Source organism: Hypomesus nipponensis, chromosome 9 (assembly GCF_054491055.1).
Source record: "Hypomesus nipponensis isolate SF chromosome 9, ASM5449105v1, whole genome shotgun sequence".
In the NCBI taxonomy this organism is placed as follows: domain Eukaryota; kingdom Metazoa; phylum Chordata; class Actinopteri; order Osmeriformes; family Osmeridae; genus Hypomesus; species Hypomesus nipponensis.
In genome coordinates, this window is record NC_140369.1 from 7,865,464 (window position 1) to 7,886,211 (window position 20,748).

Here is a 20,748-nt window from a genome sequence, read left to right on the forward strand (position 1 = left end):
GCTCAAATGAATGCCCCAAAATTTCGCGTCCGGCTCCATGCCTGATTAACACTCGGATCGTTAAGCAGACTCAAAAATGATAATGGTTATATACAAAATGATACGACCCTCTTCCATAATCATGATGCCCCCCCAGAAATGTTCACTGGCCCCCCAGTCAAAGTAGGCTGCAACACCCGCCCTGTGCTGAGGTGTTATCTGTCGATGCCAAAGTACATTTACATTGTCAATTATTTCAATACAATTCAAATAATTCATTATTTAATTATTACATAATCATTTAATTTCTATAGGGTATATTAATCTATAAAAAAGAGAGTCTGCTCTTCAGATAGCCTATGCAAGCCAGCTCCCTATGTTCAAACTCGAATCGCGAACGACCCATTACTAGAGACCAATGAATTGGCCACAACACCCGTTCCCAAGTAGGCTATTTGAATGTCCTAGACTACTCAATTGTTCTGTTTGAAACTCGATTCCAGTACTTTCTTAAGCAAAAAAACCAGTTGAACTCGATCCCTCCATATAGCTCAAGTTTGGTTTCGGTACTTGCCTTTTCATTCTAGTTCGTTATTTTTTCCACACGCAGGCCCATGTTCAGTGTTTGAATAAACTTGTGTTTATAAAGGCGGCCAAATGGTGTTAAAGAAGTCCAGGAAAACAACCACAGGTAACTTGGACTATTGATCTCGATGTACGCATTGGCGTGGAAACCTAGGCTACTGTTAAACACTGTAAATGAATGTTTGTAAGAAATCTTAATCTTAAAGTGGTTTTAAACCACCTTATAAAATAGTATTGATACTTTTTCTAAAGGTTTTCGACTTTGGCGGGCACAAACATTTTATTCAACCTTTTTCAGTTAAACATTGTTTTTGTGTTAACTAAAAGCAAGACCCCTTCATGAGCACTTACTGAAATCGTCATCACTGCCTCTAAAATATAGGGTATGTTATGATTGCACCTGTAGTCACAGTGACCTCTGAAAGACAGGGGAATGTTATGAATACACCAATAATGTTCTGAACAGGCAGTGACACAGTACCTTTGTAAGATCTTACGGGAATCACAAATGTCAACATTTTGTTTCTTGTTATCTGGGGTACAGTAGCTTTTATGTATAACTTAATGTTCTAAAAACAAGAGATGGTTTCTGACACATTGAACACATCTTGGGTCTAGTGCCAAGAGCCAAACATGCAGTAGTTGTGACACGTTTTGCATGTTTACATAAAGCATATAGCAAGAATAAGGTTTATATACGGCCTAATAGATAGCAGAAAGAATAACAAAACTAATGATACACCTGGTCCTGACTTTCCCCGCCCCCAAGGCTGACATGAATGAATCACTGGTAAAGACAAAGCTGATGAGTCTTGCGGGCCGGCTGGTGACCCCTGAACCCAAATTACAAGAGAGGGGTCAATGGAGCAGTAAAATTGATTTTTTGCTGGCAGTCTCTGGAAACATCATTGGTCTGGGTAACGTCTGGCGGTTTCCTTACCTATGCTACAAAAATGGAGGAGGTGAGTTTACCACTCTGTCTCACATATGTTTAAAGTTGAATTACAAATGTGTGTGCAACTATCTCCTGAGAAACTGACTATCGCTAAATCAGTGGAAAAAATAATTCCAGTCGACTGTGTCAAGCAATTGATACATTTACAATACACCAAGAAGGGTCAGAGTAAAACTTGTTAATCCAATCACAGTTCCGGTTGTGTAACCTATAGGATAGCAACAGATAGCGCCAAACCAGGGACATTTGGTTTTGTGCGTAAGGGAAAACAGCCCTGACATTGTATGTGCATGTGATACTGAAGTATGGGGGTTCAATTGGTTTACCTCAGATAGTCTTGCAGGACTCAGCCCCAAGGGGGGTCCTATTGTGCTTTTGAATATTGTTTTGAAAGAGAGTATCTGTGCACAAACATTTCCGTAAGGTGATTTCATAAGTGAATCAGATGTACATATTTTGCTCCTCCAGTACACTCTGAAGTTATAAGAGTGGGGTTAAATGTGTTAACATTACTATCATAGCATCCATATTTTAAAACCAGTAACAGTTGGACTGAAACAAGCTTCAATGTTTTATTCAAAAGGGGCTTTCTTCGTACCCTATGTCTTATTCTTGTTCACCTGCGGAATTCCTCTCTTCCTCTTGGAGACATCTTTGGGCCAGTTCACCAGTCAGGGTGGAATCACTTGTTGGAGGAAAATTTGCCCACTATTTGAAGGTATTAATACAGTAAATTATTCTTTATCTTTGTGACACTGACAGCAACCACACAATATGACACATTTTCACAAACCTATTTATACAGATTTTCTATTTCTAAGTTAATCAGTCTTATTATTTTGATAAAATGTTGGAAAGAAATATGTCCAGTGACAATAAACCTGAAGGTAACACTTAAAATTGGATGTTGTTGGGGGTTGAACTCATGGGGATCTTATGGTGCAGAACCTGGAACACTCTAATGTTAAAGAATATGTTACATCTCAGTGGCACTCCACAAATGTGTCTCAGTGTCATGTCTAACATTCTGGATGCATTTATGTGACAAGAAAGATAATAAGATTCTGTGCTTTTGCAGTAATACTTTAGTAATGCAGTTGTATGTTTTCTAACCCCATGGATTTATTCACTTTCAATAGGATTGGGTTATGGAAGTCAAGTTGTTGTTTTATACTCTGGGGTGTATTACATCATCATTCTGGCTTGGGCATTCCTCTACCTGTTCTCTTCCTTCAGCTCTGAACTGCCCTGGGCTAGCTGTCAAAACAGTTGGAATACAGGTAATAATATTTGCGCTTTAATTCATCCTGTGTTTAAAGGTTGCATCCAAATGCTAGTTTATAAAGTTTACAATTGTGTGCTAAACTGTGCATGATTCCTTTCTGGTTTTGTGTGATGATTTTTTAAACGTAACAATTAAGATTTCAATCCTTTGATTTACCAAAAGACAACTGCTTTGAACATGGCAAAAATAACACAGATCATCTCCTTGGGAAGACAAAATCATCGGACGTAGAATTCTGGGAGTAAGTGACGTTGCCCTTTTTCTGTTGCATTCAAAGACATAGATACGTTCTTTAAATGTATGCTTTACTTACAGGCATTTATTTATGTACTTACAGGAGAAGGATATTGGGTTTATCAGGAGGAATTGAGGAGATGGGAAATATTCGTTGGGAACTGGCACTGTGTCTCCTACTGTGCTGGATCATCTGTTACTTTTGTGTCTGGAATGGAGTGAAGTCAACAGGAAAGGTAAGGCAGGTGTTTACCATGAATACTAGTGATGTATTGGATGTGCAAGACCGGACTCAAAACTCTTTCTCTCTCAGGTGGTTTACTTCACTGCCACCTTCCCCTATGTGATGCTGGGGGTGTTGCTAGTCCGCGGACTCACACTGCCAGGGGCCATAGATGGTATCAAGTTCTACCTGTATCCTGACCCAGCCCGTCTTGCTGACCCTCAGGTAAGAATGACCTGCTCGGTTACTAAACCTTTGTGTCTAGTTTCCACCTTCCAGGTAATACCATTTTGAAAGAAAATTGAATACTAACTACTCTGACTGATGTTTTAAAATGGAGGAATACTGTAATTGATTTTCATCACTATGTAGGTATGGATGGATGCTGGGAGCCAGATATTTTACTCTTATGGACTTTGCACTGGTGTTTTGACGGCTTTAGGGAGCTACAACAAGTATAATAACAACTGCTACAGGTGCTGTTGAACTTTTAGTTGTATCCTTTCTTACTTTTCTTAAATCCTGAAATAGTAAGTCATACTGGCTATCTTTGTTTTTAATTTCAGGGACTGTATATACCTCTGCCTCCTAAACAGTTTAACCAGCTTTGTTGCTGGTTTTGCCATCTTCTCTGTGCTGGGTTTCATGGCTTATGAGCAAGGTACTGACATCTCAATGGTGGCTGAATCAGGTAAGACATATTGACAACGAGAGAGGGTACAATTTCTTGAGATATCGTGAGGTGTGCTGGCATTGGTTGCAGATGGGTAGCCTATGTTTCCAGGCTGTGAATATCAACACCCTGTATTTTTATACGCCCCCTCGACTGATTATCTCCTGCGATTCCCACACAGCAGACAATTTACCGGGGCTAGGTCTGAATATAGGAGCAAAACGGAGCACAGCTGCCAGCGTTAGGTATATGCAGGTAGCAACACTAGTGCTAATCAACTATTTAGCTGGTTGGCTCCATGACACCGGGTAACGTCTGCTGACGTTGTGACGTTACGTCAGTACTGAGGTCCTTTCTGCCACACAAGGAACTTTTTGTCACAAAAACGTTGTAAGCTCCTAAACCATGCAACGGAACGTAAATGAAAATACAAGCAACGCAATCGCTAACAAGACGAACATTTTGACACTCGCCGAAGGCTTGAGCACACCCAATTAAGGTTGCATCTTCCCCCATAGCAAGTTTAACTTGTGTAATAACATATACTGCTAAACTGTTACCAACTGTGTAACAGCAGTTCATATATAACTACAACGTTGTTACTATAGGTATTGATATGTAGTTCCATGCTACTTAACGTGTTGTAAAGTGTTGCCTGAAGCATTCTCTCCATATTTATCAACCAACTTGAGCTGTTTGTGCATGATTTGTTACATTGTCACTACTTCCTGGGAAAACATTGACCTAATCAGGTGATTTATGTACTTACAGGTCCTGGCTTAGCATTCATTGCCTATCCTCGTGCAGTGGCCATGATGCCAGTACCTCAGCTCTGGGCTACTTTTTTCTTCATTATGATAATCTTACTTGGATTAGACAGCGAGGTATAGGCAAAAATATGGTCACTTCTGTAAAATTCTGGTTTAGGCCTGATATACCATTCTTGAGATGAGGTCAAATTCATGTCTAAAACTATAATACTAATGCTAATGTTTTACTCCATAGTTTGTGAATTATGAGTCCTTGGTCACAGCTATCTCCGATATGTATCCTTCCTTTTTCCGCCTTGGTTACCGTCGTAAACTCCTCCTACTTGTCATGTGTGTGGGGAGCTTCCTCCTTGGCCTACTGATGATCACAGAAGTAAGAAATCAAACAACTTCCACACACAAAGCAGTAGACACACGTCTTCATTTTAAACAGTTGACTTCAGTCCAAACTTTTCTGATTATGAGGTTTTAAGACAGTTGAATTTCATATTTATAAATTGTGCCTGCATTATTTTCTGTTTTTGAAGGGTGGACTGTACGTGTTTCAGCTGTTTGACTATTACGCTTGTAGTGGAGGCACTCTTCTGTTCTTTGCCATTTTCCAGTCTGTTTGTATTGGATGGATATATGGTGAGTAAAATATGCTCAAAAGAAAGCATGGTTATGGAATACTTTGGATACTAACATAATTAATTATTTAGTTAGTTACAATAAACATTGTTGTTTTTCATTTGCAAAAATCATCCAGCTAGCTCTCGACGCTCAAAAGGAATTTTACGAAAACGTTGATATAATACAAATTATAGACAAGGTGTCCATTATGTAAGAGATACGCCTCCGTTTGGTGTCCTTATCATCCAATAATGGACGATGCATTATCCTGCTTGTACCATGGTCACTACCAAGGCAATAACATTGCGTACAGTTCAGAAACAGTCAAAATTATTTGACAGTATATTTGACAAGAGGAATAGCTAGCTAACCAGCCATGTCACTATCCACAATTCAATATCAAGATTTTCACGAAAAATGTAGAATGGGGAACAGACATTTTTACTGGAACTACTTATAGGTGCCCATCATCATAAAATAATGGACACCTCTGCAACCAATTATATTTGAGTATTTACCCAGACCATGGTATAATACTAGATAAGTAATTGGTAAACCTGTAGTGGGAGAACATGTTATTTACCTTGTAGCTGTTAACCTGTTTCAAATATCTATGTCTGAAAGGTGGAAACCGCCTAAACGATAACTTAAAGGACATGATCGGTTACCATCCTTTGGCATTCATAAAATATTGTTGGCAGTACATCACACCAGCTATCTGCATTGTAAGTATACTTTATGAGAACAAATTCATTACCTCCAACCTGTTTATATCACATGAAAGTCTATGCAATTATAAACATAGGAATTTTAAAATGTTGTATATTAAATTAAGTATGCTATTATTTAACTGCCACTGTACAACCTGGAAAGCTACTTGCTGACAAATTAGTTATAATATACTTAAGCTATGATACAATGATAATACAAATGATTATAAACACTGAATAGGTAGTGTGCATCTGAACACATCATCAGCTTCACAAGAACTTTTATGCTCAACCTATGCTGGTTTTCTCTCCTTAGGCCACATTTATTTTCTCCCTTGTAAAGTATACCCCTGTCCAATTTAACAACAATTATGAGTACCCCTGGTGGGGCTATGCCATTGGTGGGTTTCTTACACTCTCGTCAACGCTCATGGTTCCTTTCTGGATGCTGTACTCTATTTCTACCACCCCTGGCACCCTCAGACAGGTAATACAAAGTTCTTTTTTTCTAAACTTTTTTTTACTGTGGCAACGGAAAAGTTTACAGTAAAATCTATAGTTACTGAATTAAACATAATACATGTCTCCTTTAATCTTCATAGAGGATTGCAACGCTATGCACTCCTGTAGAGGACCTGCCTAAAATATCTCCACATAAGGCCTTAAATCCTGCAGCATTCCAGACATTTACAGAATTGTGTACACTGCGAATAATAGAAACAACTAGTTCCAGGTAAAAAAAACCTGGCGGGTATTCCAGAGCTTTCTGGGTGTCAGTTGGGAGTTAACTTACTAGGGTATGGCGCATAACCTGCTTTCTGGAATACTCCCCTGAAGCTAGATAGCAATAAAAACAAGGACCCTTTAATTATCATACATGTAAATAAAACTGTAAAATTTCTTATGATAGCTTTTTAAATGACAAAATATGTAAATAACAGTAAATCTGGATACATTGATATTCCTTAACCTTGATTTTCCTTGATATTCCAACGTTTAAATTATTAATTTAATGTTGATGCTATGAGTTACTCAACCTATGAGTTACTTAAGTTTTACAATATTCCAAATGTTTATATGTTTACAAAATAAAGAACATGTTTTTTATGCTTTTATGTTTTCTCCCTTTACACTGTAAATGATATAAACAGAATTGACATAAATGTGTTGTGTATAGCAGGGGCGTAGCCAGAATAATATTTTTGGGTAGGCCTAGAAAAATATGGATAGGCATCTTTTCAGGTTTTTCTTCTTATTTACTTTGCGATGGGCACCCGATGCATCGGTTTTGGGTACGCCCCTGGTGTATAGTACCAGAAAATATATACTTAATAAACTCTCAAAACATGGTTTGCATTTAGAAAAAGCTCTCCCACCTTGTAATAGAGGAATCAACCACTAGAGGGCCCTCATTCAACAGTTACTGCATGCCATCAGGAGAATAATGAAAAAGTCAAAAGATTGCTTTTTTGTTCACACTGGTTATATTGGCACTCAACAACGGTGATGGCTTTTAAATAAGGGTTCAAAAATGGGTAACTGTAGCGGAAGTTGTTTGGAACAAAACGTGTGTTAAGTAGACCTATCTGTGACTGAAAATACTAAATATCCCTTGTATAGTTCAGTGATCCGTTATTTTCTAGTCTAGTGGTATATGTCTGAGTTTGTGAGTTGAAGAATTGGTACATTTTGACCCAGGTAGCATGGGTTTGTTACCATGGTGTTCCATGGAATACATTTGTATTGAGACTATCTTGTGAATTTGTTAGGCTCCTTGTTAATCATTTCTGTAAATTAGATGATGCAATAATGTTTTTGTGCATAATGATGCAAATGAACATTTTAAATCTTCTAAATACACAATTATCATCAATTATGTCAATAAAGTATGTTCACAACCACTTTAAAATATCTTCCATCAGGCAAACGGACACTAGTCAAACAATGACAATATAAAACTCTACAAAAGCATAAACAATGAACACCCATGGCAACTTTTAATGTAAAAACTTACAACTTATGTTGTTACTTCCTTGTTTATGCCTTTGAGGGCATAGGAGTTCCTGCAACTGTACTTTTGAATGGCTAGTGATTAAGAGATACATGGATTAACATCCCTTTAAAGACGGACCGGATTCCCAGTAGGCCTATGCATGCAGTGTCAGTCTGACCTTGGATTTGGGTTAGGCTACATCCTAATCATCCTAAAGTTTATTTCATGTCTGCCTAACTGGCCTACATTCAGTATTATTTTGTAATTTGGATTTCCTCTCATATAATTGATAGTATGCAATGATAATTTCAGATGATTGGAAAAATATTTTACAGAAACAGCTTGTCAGATTAGAGACAGACAGGTCATGTACGTAGGGCTGCCATCTTTTCAAAAAAACTTTGAGTTATGTTTGACGGGGCGACATTTCACGTGTTTCCTCGCGAGCTTACACCCCGTATAGACCACCGGTATCAGTAATAGTCAGTGGTGAAAATCTGATGTCTATTTTGGGGGGGACAATTATATGTCATGTTCTCCAGAGCAATTCCTGAGGGGAAACGGATAGCCTCCCTTGTAATAATTTAAATGTATATTATTAATAGTATTAAAATGTCCTTATGTTTACAGTGATTTATTGGGGGGGACCAATCATATTTTTCCCAGGATGAGGGGGTAGTGTCGTCCCCGTCCCGTCCCCCGTCCCCGGATTTCAGCCAATTGTATTACTAGTAGTTATAAAATGGTAATCTCTACGTTTAGTCATGAATATGATTACATTTTTTATGATAATTTCGGACAGCGTGCGTGGTTGCCTGCCGGGGGATCTGTCCCCCCCAATATATATTATGATTACGGCCCTGCCTCAAAGACAGTGTCATTGTGGTTAAAATCATCGTGCGCTGATGGATTGAGGGAGACAGCTGTCCCCTCAAAGATCATCTCAACTATGTGGTACCTTCTAAATCCCTTACCGTTACGTGTAAGGTGTCAATCCAATTTGGGAGGATTGGAGGTAATGAGGGGGAAAACTCCCTGGGTTTAACAGCTTGCAAGTGACAATTCTGGACTCTAAGCGGATGGACACAAGCTCCTTAAACATAAATCCCTCCTGGAGATGTTGACATACTAAGGATTGATAATCTGACATAAGGGGCACATTCTCATTTGAACTTGGTTATGTACTTCATAATACATCAGTTTTATTTATCATATATTTCTGTATCAGTCATATGTTTTACAGATATATCAGACGGGTTTGATATTTTCGAGCCTTTTGCAAACTAGAAATGGGTTTGTAATGACTTAATTTTTGTTTTATTCTGTAAAATAACCTAAACCTACCTACCATTTAATTGATTGTAAGATTACTGTTACTTTACACAGAATTGAGCAAAATTAAAGTATAAAGTTTAGTAATCGAGAGAATTTATTTTTACTTTAATTTCGATTTTTGTCACATGCCAAGTGTACGTCTTTGGACTGATGTCACAATATTAACAGACAATCTGATCTAACAGTGTAAATCATTCAAAACGACATTGCAATAACACACACAGGTGTCAAATTGGAATTGAGAAAATATACACAGTACAACACAATAAGAACAAGGTGTACAAGGTTGTTTTACTTTGTTTCACAGTCACACTTGTGAGTGTACTAAGAATACATTTACTATGGTGTGGAGGAAATTGGTTGATTTCTTCATTACATTTTAAATGACTTAATTGGATGGTTCATTAAGTAATGGATTTACAGTTTACTTTGTGCTCTTCTGATTCTTAGGACACTATCCTTATTAGATCCAGCTTTATCGTAAAAGGATTACCTCAGGTAGTCCAAGAAAGTAATGAAAAGAGATGAAAACAATGGGAGACAGCAATGGACAGCTAGTATTATAATTAGCATGGTTGGCATTAGCATGGCGATGATTACTAAAACAGGATTTTACACCACATTCAAAAATGTAGGCCCACATCTGCAGGGTACTTCTGCAATCACTTTGCAAAGTTTCAACAGTCATTTAGCCTGGATTTTCAAGCACCTAGTTGTTTACTTGGTTTTAATGTCCTGCTTGGATGGTTAATTAAGTAATGGATTTACGCACCGTTTACAATCAATAATGACACTATCCTAATTATCAGCCATAGCTTAGCCAAAACCTTGATAATAAAATGAGGGAAGGACAAAGTGGTTGAGATACAGATGGGGACTTAAAGGAGTCTGTCTTAATGAGGTTGCTGAATGGATTCATGAGCTTGGCATTGATACCAACAGTCCATTTTACACTAACAGAGGTGGTCAAATGTGGACAATACATCCTAGAATAGCATTTTGACTCATCATGACTCTGTAGTCCTAATGTTTGATACAATTGCTTTCAGTGCCCATCACATATTGTAAGAGCCACCATTGTTGGAAAGATAGACAGAATTATTCACATAATTTCCAAACATTTATCTGTCCTATTGATGCTAAGGACGCTATCCTAATTAAGGGCCACTGCACAGCCAGGTCGAATTTTACATTGAATGGATAAGAACAGTTTCAAACAGTGAAAAAGAGTGGTTTAAGTGGAAAGAAACTTTATCAAATATGTTGCCCCAAATTACTTATTTTAAATCATTGATTGGTCAAGTCATGTGATGTACCATGTGTGTCTGATGTGCTTTGTGAACACCAAAAAGTAAATCTGTTGGTAAATTTTAATATTAATATTAAAGATTTTCTTTATACAGGACCTAATTTGTTGTTTTGTTTGCTAATTTGGTAAATATGTTAAGGCCTCTGTTGTTGGTAAATTACACAAAATAACAATCCAAATTCACAAACATATCTGTAACATATACAGTACATGTCTCTTGAATAAAAGTTTGTGAATTGTGTTGCAACATTTTTATTTTCACATTCAAGCATCTACTTTGTGTAACAAGTGAAATATCTGACTATTCACTGTGATCTCATCTCTAAATAATACTTTTTTTTTACTTGGTTAAAGTAGTTTAAAGTAGTCTTTTTTTATTGATTGATCTAAGCAGGTAATGGCTTAAGCTCATTCTGCTGAAGCTGAGGATCCTAATTAGCAGCAATTTACTTGTTACTGTACATTGCCCAGCCATTTAAATTGGTTGAAGTCCCACATTGACCATCATTTAATGTGATAAGAACTGTCAACTGATTGCAAGGACATTGTGTTAGCTTAGCCAAAACCTTGATAATAAAATGAGGGAAGGACAAAGTGGTTGAGATACAGATGGGGACTTAAAGGAGTCTGTCTTAATGAGGTTGCTGAATGGATTCATGAGCTTGGCATTGATACCAACAGTCCATTTTACACTAACAGAGGTGGTCAAATGTGGACAATACATCCTAGAATAGCATTTTGACTCATCATGACTCTGTAGTCCTAATGTTTGATACAATTGCTTTCAGTGCCCATCACATATTGTAAGAGCCACCATTGTTGGAAAGATAGACAGAATTATTCACATAATTTCCAAACATTTATCTGTCCTATTGATGCTAAGGACGCTATCCTAATTAAGGGCCACTGCACAGCCAGGTCGAATTTTACATTGAATGGATAAGAACAGTTTCAAACAGTGAAAAAGAGTGGTTTAAGTGGAAAGAAACTTTATCAAATATGTTGCCCCAAATTACTTATTTTAAATCATTGATTGGTCAAGTCATGTGATGTACCATGTGTGTCTGATGTGCTTTGTGAACACCAAAAAGTAAATCTGTTGGTAAATTTTAATATTAATATTAAAGATTTTCTTTATACAGGACCTAATTTGTTGTTTTGTTTGCTAATTTGGTAAATATGTTAAGGCCTCTGTTGTTGGTAAATTACACAAAATAACAATCCAAATTCACAAACATATCTGTAACATATACAGTACATGTCTCTTGAATAAAAGTTTGTGAATTGTGTTGCAACATTTTTATTTTCACATTCAAGCATCTACTTTGTGTAACAAGTGAAATATCTGACTATTCACTGTGATCTCATCTCTAAATAATACTTTTTTTTTACTTGGTTAAAGTAGTTTAAAGTAGTCTTTTTTTATTGATTGATCTAAGCAGGTAATGGCTTAAGCTCATTCTGCTGAAGCTGAGGATCCTAATTAGCAGCAATTTACTTGTTACTGTACATTGCCCAGCCATTTAAATTGGTTGAAGTCCCACATTGACCATCATTTAATGTGATAAGAACTGTCAACTGATTGCAAGGACATTCTAATTATCTGCTAAAGGAAAGTTCCAATCGTTAAGGCTATGACATGGGTAGCATTAACAGGTTTGCAACAGGACTCATTAACTCTATGTGATTTTTTGTGTGTGATTTTACTAGGATTGTCAATGCCTAAATCAGTAGATTTAATGGCACCACATTTAATTTTAATAGCAGTATGAGATTACACTCATTATGTTTTTCTTAAATTAGGGTTAGGTAGTAAACGTGCCTAGTGAAAGTTATAGCCACAGACAATAAAAGTACTACAACAAAGAGGATTATACCATGGTCTGGGTGAATACTCGATTCTGATTGGCTGCAGGGGTGTCTGATATCGGGTGATAACGGACAACTACTGTGTCATTGCAGCAAAACTGTCTTTTCACCGTTCTAAATTATTCCGCTGGCTACACAGGAGACTGTACAAAGCATCTGAAATAAGTAACCATAACAACAGTGACGGAGTCAAAGCCTCCATTTACAATTTTGAAATGCTTTTGAAGTACTGTAACTTGTATTTACAACGAGTGACTTCAATATTTATTTATTTTAACCTAAAATGTTTCTTTTCTGAATGTAGTGTGTCAGTGTCACGTAACCGCTCATCTCACATCCCATTCGCTGTTCACCTCGCTAGTCAATCTACTTCAGACAGGCTGCGGCCAACACGACAGTAGCAGCAACTCTACACATGGCCGATTATTTTCTTCTTAAAAATCTTGATTTTATTTGGGGACAATGACACGGCTGGATAGCTAGAGTCTTGATGTTCAACTCGCTGCGTTCGGCGACAGTGGCCAAGACTATGGCCGGTATAGGCTACTTTGTTCTTGAAAATCTTGATATTGATTTTGGGACAGTGACATGGCTGGTTAGCTAGCAAATCTTATTGTCAAACATACTGTAAAATTATATTTACTGTTTGTCAACCATACACAATGTTATTGCCTTTAAATCTTGCTAGCATTAACGTTAGCTTTCGGGTTAATATCTCAGCCAAGGGAAAGCCAGTGCTGGTTCCATGAGCTGAGCGGACTATAAAATATCAGAGTTGGCTAACGTTAAAAAACGTTACATTTCTTTTGCAAAACGCCTGAAAACATAAATTAATGTTTGTAAAAAAAACATTGTTGGCAAGTGACCATGGTATAAGCGGGATAATGCCCTTCGAGGTGTCCAATATCAGCTGATAATGCACTCCGCGACACTGCGCGTCGGACGGTTCACACCTCCGCATCGTTCATTATCAGCTGATATTGGACACCTCGTCGAGCATTATCCTAGCCTGCATGCCAGCCCAACTTCTCCCCGCCCCAAAAAAATGTGGTTGGGAAGTTGGGTCTGGAGGGTCTCATATTGGGAACAACTACATAAAACCAGGATCTGGGCGGACCAATGAAATTGCCAGGGCGGGCTTTATACGATGATGGTCAGATGATCAAGAGTAAAGTAATCAACAACGTCACGAAAGAGCCCTTGGGTTGAATTTGTTTTCAACAAACAACATATTACATTGCTCTGATGCTCTGGTTGTAGGTCTATCCAATTGAGCTTAGAGGCATTTGTTTTACGAGTTCTGTTGAAACACGCCCCGTAGTCACAGCCCAACGGAGAGTTTTCAGACTCATATTCTGACTAGAATTATGAGTATGACAACGTCAGGCTAGCATTATCCCTTACTTGCGACCAATTATCACCCTATGTCACATAACTGTCAAACAGGCTCAACTGCGTGTGTCGGTTGCAAAAGACAAACTTCTCCCGGGTCTATTACACTTGGAGTGTCGATCAGGTCATCATATATCTCTGGCCAATGGATTGCAGGGCTTGATATTAACTTTTTGAGGCTCTTGGCCTTTGGACAAATACATTTTCGTTTCACTTGTCAATGCACAAAAGTCACTTGACCCCGATACCCTTGAATAGCCTGACCAAGTGATCGGGCCAAACTAGCCTGGCTAACGGAGGTCGCTTTCTCAGGTAAATGACGAATGAAACAGGCTCAGTTAATAAATCTGAGATGCTGGCCATCTTCATCAGGCTTGTATCTACACAGTCCTCCCTGATGTTTCTGGTGTAGTATGGAGTGAAATACAACATTGTGAACACTGCTAGTGAGCGAGTCTGACTGAGGCTAACGTCAAAACAGTGTACGGGGATGCAGTCTCTGTCAGATTACCAGTTTAAACAAATCAGAAAAATAATCGGACCAGCTGGCTCAAAGCAGAATTTCCATATCTCTTGAAAGCTGCCCTGCTCGACTTTTTAGATGTAGAATTGACTGTAAAATTATTAACATTGGGAAATGACATGAAGACATGGTTGCCGCTCGACTGTGCGGTCTGTACCGGGCGACATTCTCACTCAAATGTCAAGACTTTCGTGACCCGAATCAAAATTCTGTTGCGACAGATCAATGGGTAATCGCTTTCTCTCTTAAAGGCTATTTGTATTATCCATGTGGTCCTTTTGCCATTTAAAATGCTATCCTTTCCCGTTTTTTTGCAGCCACATTGCGCCCGCATCCCGAATGTTTACAAACAAATATTTGGTCTATACTTTGCTCTGTTTACTTTTGTTACAACCCCACTTTCTTTATTATAACAGATGCACGTTTTCACTACCGTCAGTAGCTGATCACTACTGTATCTTTGATAAACTTGATAAAACAATGTTCTCTTCTGTCTCTTAAAAAGTCTCTATAGAAGCAAACACTAACTATGGACACCAACAGGCCCACACTGTATAACCAAGGTTGTGTACTAGATTTTTTTAAATTTATAACACATTCATTATTAATGCTTTTAAGGTAGTTATTAAATAAATATTTTCCTTTTGTAGTTTTTCCATTCAATATTTTAAATGTTGTTTAACTGTGATCCTGTCTTGAACTGACCTATACTTGAACTCAATAAAATGAACTGAATGGAAAGCCCTTTACCTTCCCAGCTCTTCTCAGATCTCTAAGGTTAGAAGTCTATAGTAAGAGGTTTAGCTTCTTGTGCAGCACAGGCCGGCAGCCAACTGTCGTCTTCGCAGGGTGCTACAGTAGATATTATTCAGATAGCAATACTGGAAAAACGTCCTTTCTCTCCCTTGTTCCTCTTTTATATTTGAGTAATTTACAGTTTAAGGCTCAACCGTAATACCATGTTAATACATAGTCTATGTACTGTGTCTACAATGTTATTGTAAGCCTTTCTAGTTGCATGGTAATTACTATCCTTTCATGGTGTTTTCAAACATTTTATGAATCAACATACAGTAGCAAGTGTATAGTAAGTCAAATAAGTCAAAGTACAATAACAATTAGCGATGTTTCTATCTGCCTTAATTAATCCTGCAGCCGGGAACCTTAATAAGGATGGTGTTAATTGTTAAAGTGGTAAATGCCAGTGGTAAAGCCTTTAACTTGTTAACATCTTGTGTAATTATTGCTGTACCCTTTAGACTTTGTGAGAAACTATTCAACTAATTCAACTGATTTAATGTAGAATTCACAGAAACTAGTTATATTCAATACATTTTAAAACTATTATTAAGAGCTCGATCACCTTCCTCCTGTGTCACAGCATAGAGATTGGGAAAATACATGCAGAGATTCACCTTTAGATTGAACAAGTAAAGGACCATTAAGAGTTACAGTATATTGTGGTATGCAAGCCCAATCACAGCTTTAAGTTTGGTGCAAGCCATGCTTTGTGCAAGAATATGCAACGACATAAAGCCTTTTTCCAAGCAATGATCATTAGGAAATATTTACTTAGCAGCTGAATATCAACAAGGTATGTATTGTTTTCGAAAATATGTCACATCTGAAATCATAATCATGAAATCAAGACATGATCTTTGACATAAAGTGGTACGACTTTTGAAGTTGATATTGTAACAGGAAGCCTTTCTCTAAATATGAGTGAAGATGTGTTGCCGGGCGTTTGCATGTACAAGATCACTGTGTACATTTTAAACGCACACATTTTATCTGGGGTCAAGATAATATGAGGATAAAATACATAACACGTAAGCAAAATATATACATAACGTAACAACTGCATCTTTAATAAAGTCAAGTGGATTGTTTTCCCTATCTGTGAAAGAGGCAGGAGATGCAGTATGCACAGTATGCACTCGTTCATAAAAAACACATGCAAGAAGTATCACACACATTTTTTGTCACCATGAGGTATGATTTTGCAAACACTTACATACAGGACTGTTGTTGTATGATTGTATTCAAAGCACACCAATTAGGTGATTTCAGGTTAGGACCATGAGTTAACAATAATATATAGTCTAGATGTTGCTGCAGGATAGAAGTAAAACTGACCTAAATGATCATTTTAGAGAACCAACCCAACTGACTCCAGACTAATAGGATAGAGCACTAAGCAAATCAATTGTTTTTGGTGGAAGTCATAGTATAATTGGATTACAGCATTGTTTCATTAGTTTCGAGTTAACGTTGTATCAGTAAACAGCATGGAAATTAGAGACTTGATTAGTTGACTGGTCAACACTGCTTTCTAGGGAGATATGTTCATATTACAGGCAGCAATTTTGTTACTTTAAAACAGTAAATAAAATATCCTAGTAATGTTTTTTTTATATATGTGTGACGGTATGTAACGGACGTGGCCACGCTCCCTAAACACAAGGCGTTGTTTGCCACTCGCTGGGCTCGAACGCACAAGCTTGTTCTTTCTGTATGTCTGAAAAAATCTGATATGCGACCTGTAGATCTGAGAGCTGAGACCCTAACCCTGTTGGGCACTGAAATGTGCACTCATGGCTTCAGCAAAGAATACTGGCGAGAGGGGGTGGGGGGGCCACTGTAATTTGCCAGACTGTTACAGCCTCTTACTGCATTCCCCATTAGTAAACAATGCTTTGAATACATGTTTATTTTGTCTGAATTTGGTTTAATTGATCTGAAATGATTTCAATTTTGTCTGTGAACTAGAGTCATGTATGGGATTGTGGAGGGGAGATGCTGCACATGCACAAGAAAGTTTTTTTCTGAGTTCAATCAGTAGCACATGTGATCTAAATGTCTTAGTGTGTGTGTGTGTGTGTGGGGGGGGTGTATGTGTGTCTCTTTGTTGTTTTTGTGGTGTGTATAATAGTTTTTAACTGCCGTCAAAAATGACCCTTAGACAATCTTTGTACCCTAGTGGTGTGCAGCTTCCATGGAAATATGAACAAATGCAATGTTTCAATGCACATGTTTCAAGTTGAAAAAAACAAACATTTAGAGGGTTTTCTATTAAGATAAACGTAATGGTGGGACATTTTTGACCCCTAAAACAAGACTAGGACTAGCATGCCACACAGAAGCTTCTCTCTCCTCTCGTGTCGTAAGTCCCTGTCAATCACAAACGAAATCCTTCTGACTTTGTTGTGAAAGCAATTCATTCAAAAGAGGTGTCTTATGGGGTTATCATGTTGCTGATCTTAAATAAAGATCTTAATCTGATTATAGAGTGGATTTAAAAACTTGAGGTGTGTCTTCTTATGTGCCTATATAACTGTATGTCACCACAGTGTAGACTGGTAGCTTTGAGTTTCTCACTTGGCTCACGGACTAAACTTTGCTATTAAGACCATTAAAGATGAATGGCACAGAGGGTGACAATTTTTACATCCCCATGTCCAACAGGACTGGACTTGTTAGGAATCCTTTTTATTACACTCAATACTACTTGGCTGAGCCATGGAAGTTCAAGGCACTTGCTGCCTACATGTTTGTATTGATCTGTTTTGGCTTCCCCATCAATGGTCTGACACTGATGGTTACAGCTCAGCACAAGAAACTCCAGCAACCTCTTAACTTTATCCTGGTAAACCTCGCCTTTGCAGGACTGGTCATGGTTCTTTTTGGATTCACAGTGACCTTCTATTGCTCAATGCAAGGTTACTTGGCTTTGGGACCACTGGGCTGTCAAATTGAAGGCTTCATGGCTACACTTGGAGGTGAGAGAGATCTTTAGTACTAATACTTATTTTTATAAGTACATTTATATATATATATATATATATATATATATATATATATATATATATATATATAACAAATGGTTGACAATCGAACTGTATGGCATAAGTGTCATTTGTTCATAATTTACTACTCCATCACTCTCAATTTCAGTCTGTCGTTCTACTTCTAGGTCAAGTTTCCCTGTGGTCTCTTGTGGTACTGGCTATTGAGAGATACATTGTTGTCTGCAAGCCTATGGGGAGCTTTAAGTTTGGGAACAGCCATGCTTTGGGAGGAGTTGGATTTACTTGGTTCATGGCATCAACTTGTGCTATACCCCCATTGGTCGGCTGGTCAAGGTAGGCCTGTGTAAAAAAAAACAAATGGAGACTTAAAGGAAGTGCAATAAACTTTTGTGGAAGTTTCTCCAACTGTTTGGTGTGGTTTTATCACAGGTACATTCCAGAAGCCCTGCAGGTTTCTTGTGGGCCAGACTACTATACATTGAACCCTGTCTACAACAACGAATCGTATGTCCTCTACATGTTCTGTTGTCACTTCTGTGTTCCCGTCACAACCATCTTCTTTACGTATGGAAATCTTGTGGCCACTGTCAAGGCGGTAAGATATACTAAAGTCCAGAATTACTTACACAGTCAGTCGGAAAGACAGACAGAGCAAACCACACACTCACCTCCACTATGGAGTGTAATCAGTGTCATCTGTTTCATAGATATCTAGGCCTACGCACAGGCAGGTGTTATGTGTGCTTTGCATACGGACTTATTTATATGCTGTATAATTTTTTCTTGTCAGGCTGCAGCTTCCCAGCAAGATTCAGTATCTACCCAGAAAGCTGAAAGGGAAGTTACACGCATGTGCATTCTGATGGTCTGTGGTTTCCTTTTGGCCTGGGTCCCATATGCCAGCTTTGCCGCATGGATCTTTTTCAATAGAGGAGCTGCCTTCTCTGCCCAGGCTATGGCAATCCCTTCTTTCTTTTCTAAGACATCTGCTTTGTTCAACCCTGTGATCTATGTACTGATGAACAAACAGGTGAGCATAGCAAAATCTGCACTGATATGACACAATGTGAATCTCACATTTCTGTTTGTGTCTCATTGCCAATGCATATGTGTTCGGTTACCCAAACAAAAATGTAGCTGCTTGCAAATGATTTTTTTTCTGCATACGTACATTGCAAGAAATAACAATATGTGATTTTGTAGACTTCAGAGCACTAAAATAAATCTGAAGACGGTTTACGCTAAACACTGCTTCAGAGGCATTTCATTTTAATCTTTCATCTTTCCCTCCATGTCCTTACCTTATCCCTGTGCTCAACAAAGGAAAGTCCCTTTTTAGCACATCTGCCCCTGACGTTTGTTTCTTCCTCTCTTCCTCTTCAGTTCCGTAACTGCATGCTCACCACCTTATTCTGTGGCAAGAACCCTCTTGGTGATGAGGAGTCCTCTCAGGTGTCAACAAGCAAGACAGAAGTGTCCTCTGTGGCTCCAGCGTAGAGACATTGAGTACACCTACTTACACAGACAGCTCTGACCCACTCTTCAACTGATATTTAGAGCAGTCTTTGGATGGACAGTTCTGTTCATATACATATGTTTGCAAATATTTTAACCTGGAATGTTCAGCTTGTATCTCAAACAACTCCACATTAAAGGGACCATTTCATATCATGCCTGGCTTATTTGCAAGGACACAGCTTGAGGTGAATGTTTTGATTTAAATATATCCATAATAATAATGAGTCATGCGAAGGACAGATTCAACTGTGATAGCATATAAAAATAGCTATTCTCGGAAATAGAAATGCTCTGCTTCTATAAACTGTTCATCAACCCAAGTCTCCCATTTGCCAGAAGCATCTAAGTGAAGCATCCAAGATTTGTGACTCACAGAAACAAAGCAAAGCCATTCAAACAGAAGCTCAAGACAAGTGACAAATACTTAATGTCACTTAACAGAGATTATATGCCATATTAAGAGTCAAACATGTTTGTTCATATCACTGTTAGAACATCGCAATAGCTACCACAACATGATATAGGAAATTTAGTTTGTTCTACTGAATAAGGTTGTTGAAATATAGCTTTGGAATTCATATTTAAATTAAAATTTCTGCTCTGCACAAATGTATCCATGGATTCTGTTTATATGGATTTATTTTATGTAAATTTTAGTGTGTTTAGAGTGTTAATAAAATGTACATATTTCATATATTAATAAACAGTACGTAAATAAATGATTTCATGCATTCAGAATTATTTTTGCTACTTCAAGTACAATTATTTATCACAGGTTTGTGGTTATAAGTCATTGTAATTTATAAAAATATATGAATAGTTTACATATAATATATATAATATTATCCTTGGCTGTTGGTATTATGTAGAACTTTCTACACTAGCAAATCTGAAGTTGACATCTGTCAGCAGCAAAATATCTGTCTGTTAATGCATTATATGACTATTTATGATAAAAATGAACAAAGGTATTT

At 37.7% G+C, this 20,748-nt stretch overlaps 2 protein-coding genes across 3 annotated transcripts; both read left to right on the forward strand.

Moving 5' to 3' along the window:
* The first annotated feature begins 1,339 nt into the window (after positions 1-1,339).
* Positions 1,340-18,226, forward strand: slc6a22.2 (solute carrier family 6 member 22, tandem duplicate 2). 2 transcript variants are annotated; one of them, XM_084705649.1, is made up of 14 exons: positions 1,340-1,526; positions 2,103-2,237; positions 2,659-2,799; positions 2,967-3,045; positions 3,142-3,274; positions 3,352-3,486; positions 3,634-3,737; positions 3,828-3,952; positions 4,706-4,818; positions 4,940-5,077; positions 5,232-5,334; positions 5,941-6,041; positions 6,343-6,513; positions 18,113-18,226. In XM_084705649.1, exons 1-14 carry the CDS (start codon positions 1,340-1,342, stop codon positions 18,143-18,145), a joined length of 1,698 nt encoding a protein of 565 aa, XP_084561775.1. In that variant the 3' UTR covers positions 18,146-18,226. The 2 variants fall into 2 exon arrangements, with proteins under 2 accessions (XP_084561775.1, XP_084561774.1); XM_084705648.1 differs by lacking the exon at positions 18,113-18,226 and adding an exon at positions 6,629-7,699.
* On the forward strand, positions 17,866-20,365 carry LOC146272628 (green-sensitive opsin-1-like). Its single transcript, XM_084705654.1, has 5 exons — positions 17,866-18,226; positions 18,421-18,589; positions 18,686-18,851; positions 19,047-19,286; positions 19,640-20,365. The coding sequence occupies exons 1-5, from the start codon at positions 17,866-17,868 to the stop codon at positions 19,751-19,753; spliced, it is 1,050 nt and encodes a 349-aa protein (XP_084561780.1). The 3' UTR covers positions 19,754-20,365.
* The last annotated feature ends 383 nt before the right edge of the window (positions 20,366-20,748 follow it).

What these genes read in the sequence shown, in the direction of transcription:
- slc6a22.2 (XM_084705648.1), top strand. Translation starts at nt 1,340, where the DNA reads ATGAATGAATCACTGGTAAAGACAAAGCTGATGAGTCTTGCGGGCCGG. An exon ending in AATTTGCCCACTATTTGAAG is followed by an intron (nt 2,238 to 2,658) that starts GTATTAATACAG and finishes CACTTTCAATAG; the next exon opens with GATTGGGTTATGGAAGTCAA. An exon ending in TCACACCAGCTATCTGCATT is followed by an intron (nt 6,042 to 6,342) that starts GTAAGTATACTT and finishes TTCTCTCCTTAG; the next exon opens with GCCACATTTATTTTCTCCCT.
- LOC146272628 (XM_084705654.1), top strand. Translation starts at nt 17,866, where the DNA reads ATGAATGGCACAGAGGGTGACAATTTTTACATCCCCATGTCCAACAGG. An exon ending in CCATTGGTCGGCTGGTCAAG is followed by an intron (nt 18,590 to 18,685) that starts GTAGGCCTGTGT and finishes GTTTTATCACAG; the next exon opens with GTACATTCCAGAAGCCCTGC. An exon ending in TTGTGGCCACTGTCAAGGCG is followed by an intron (nt 18,852 to 19,046) that starts GTAAGATATACT and finishes TTTTCTTGTCAG; the next exon opens with GCTGCAGCTTCCCAGCAAGA.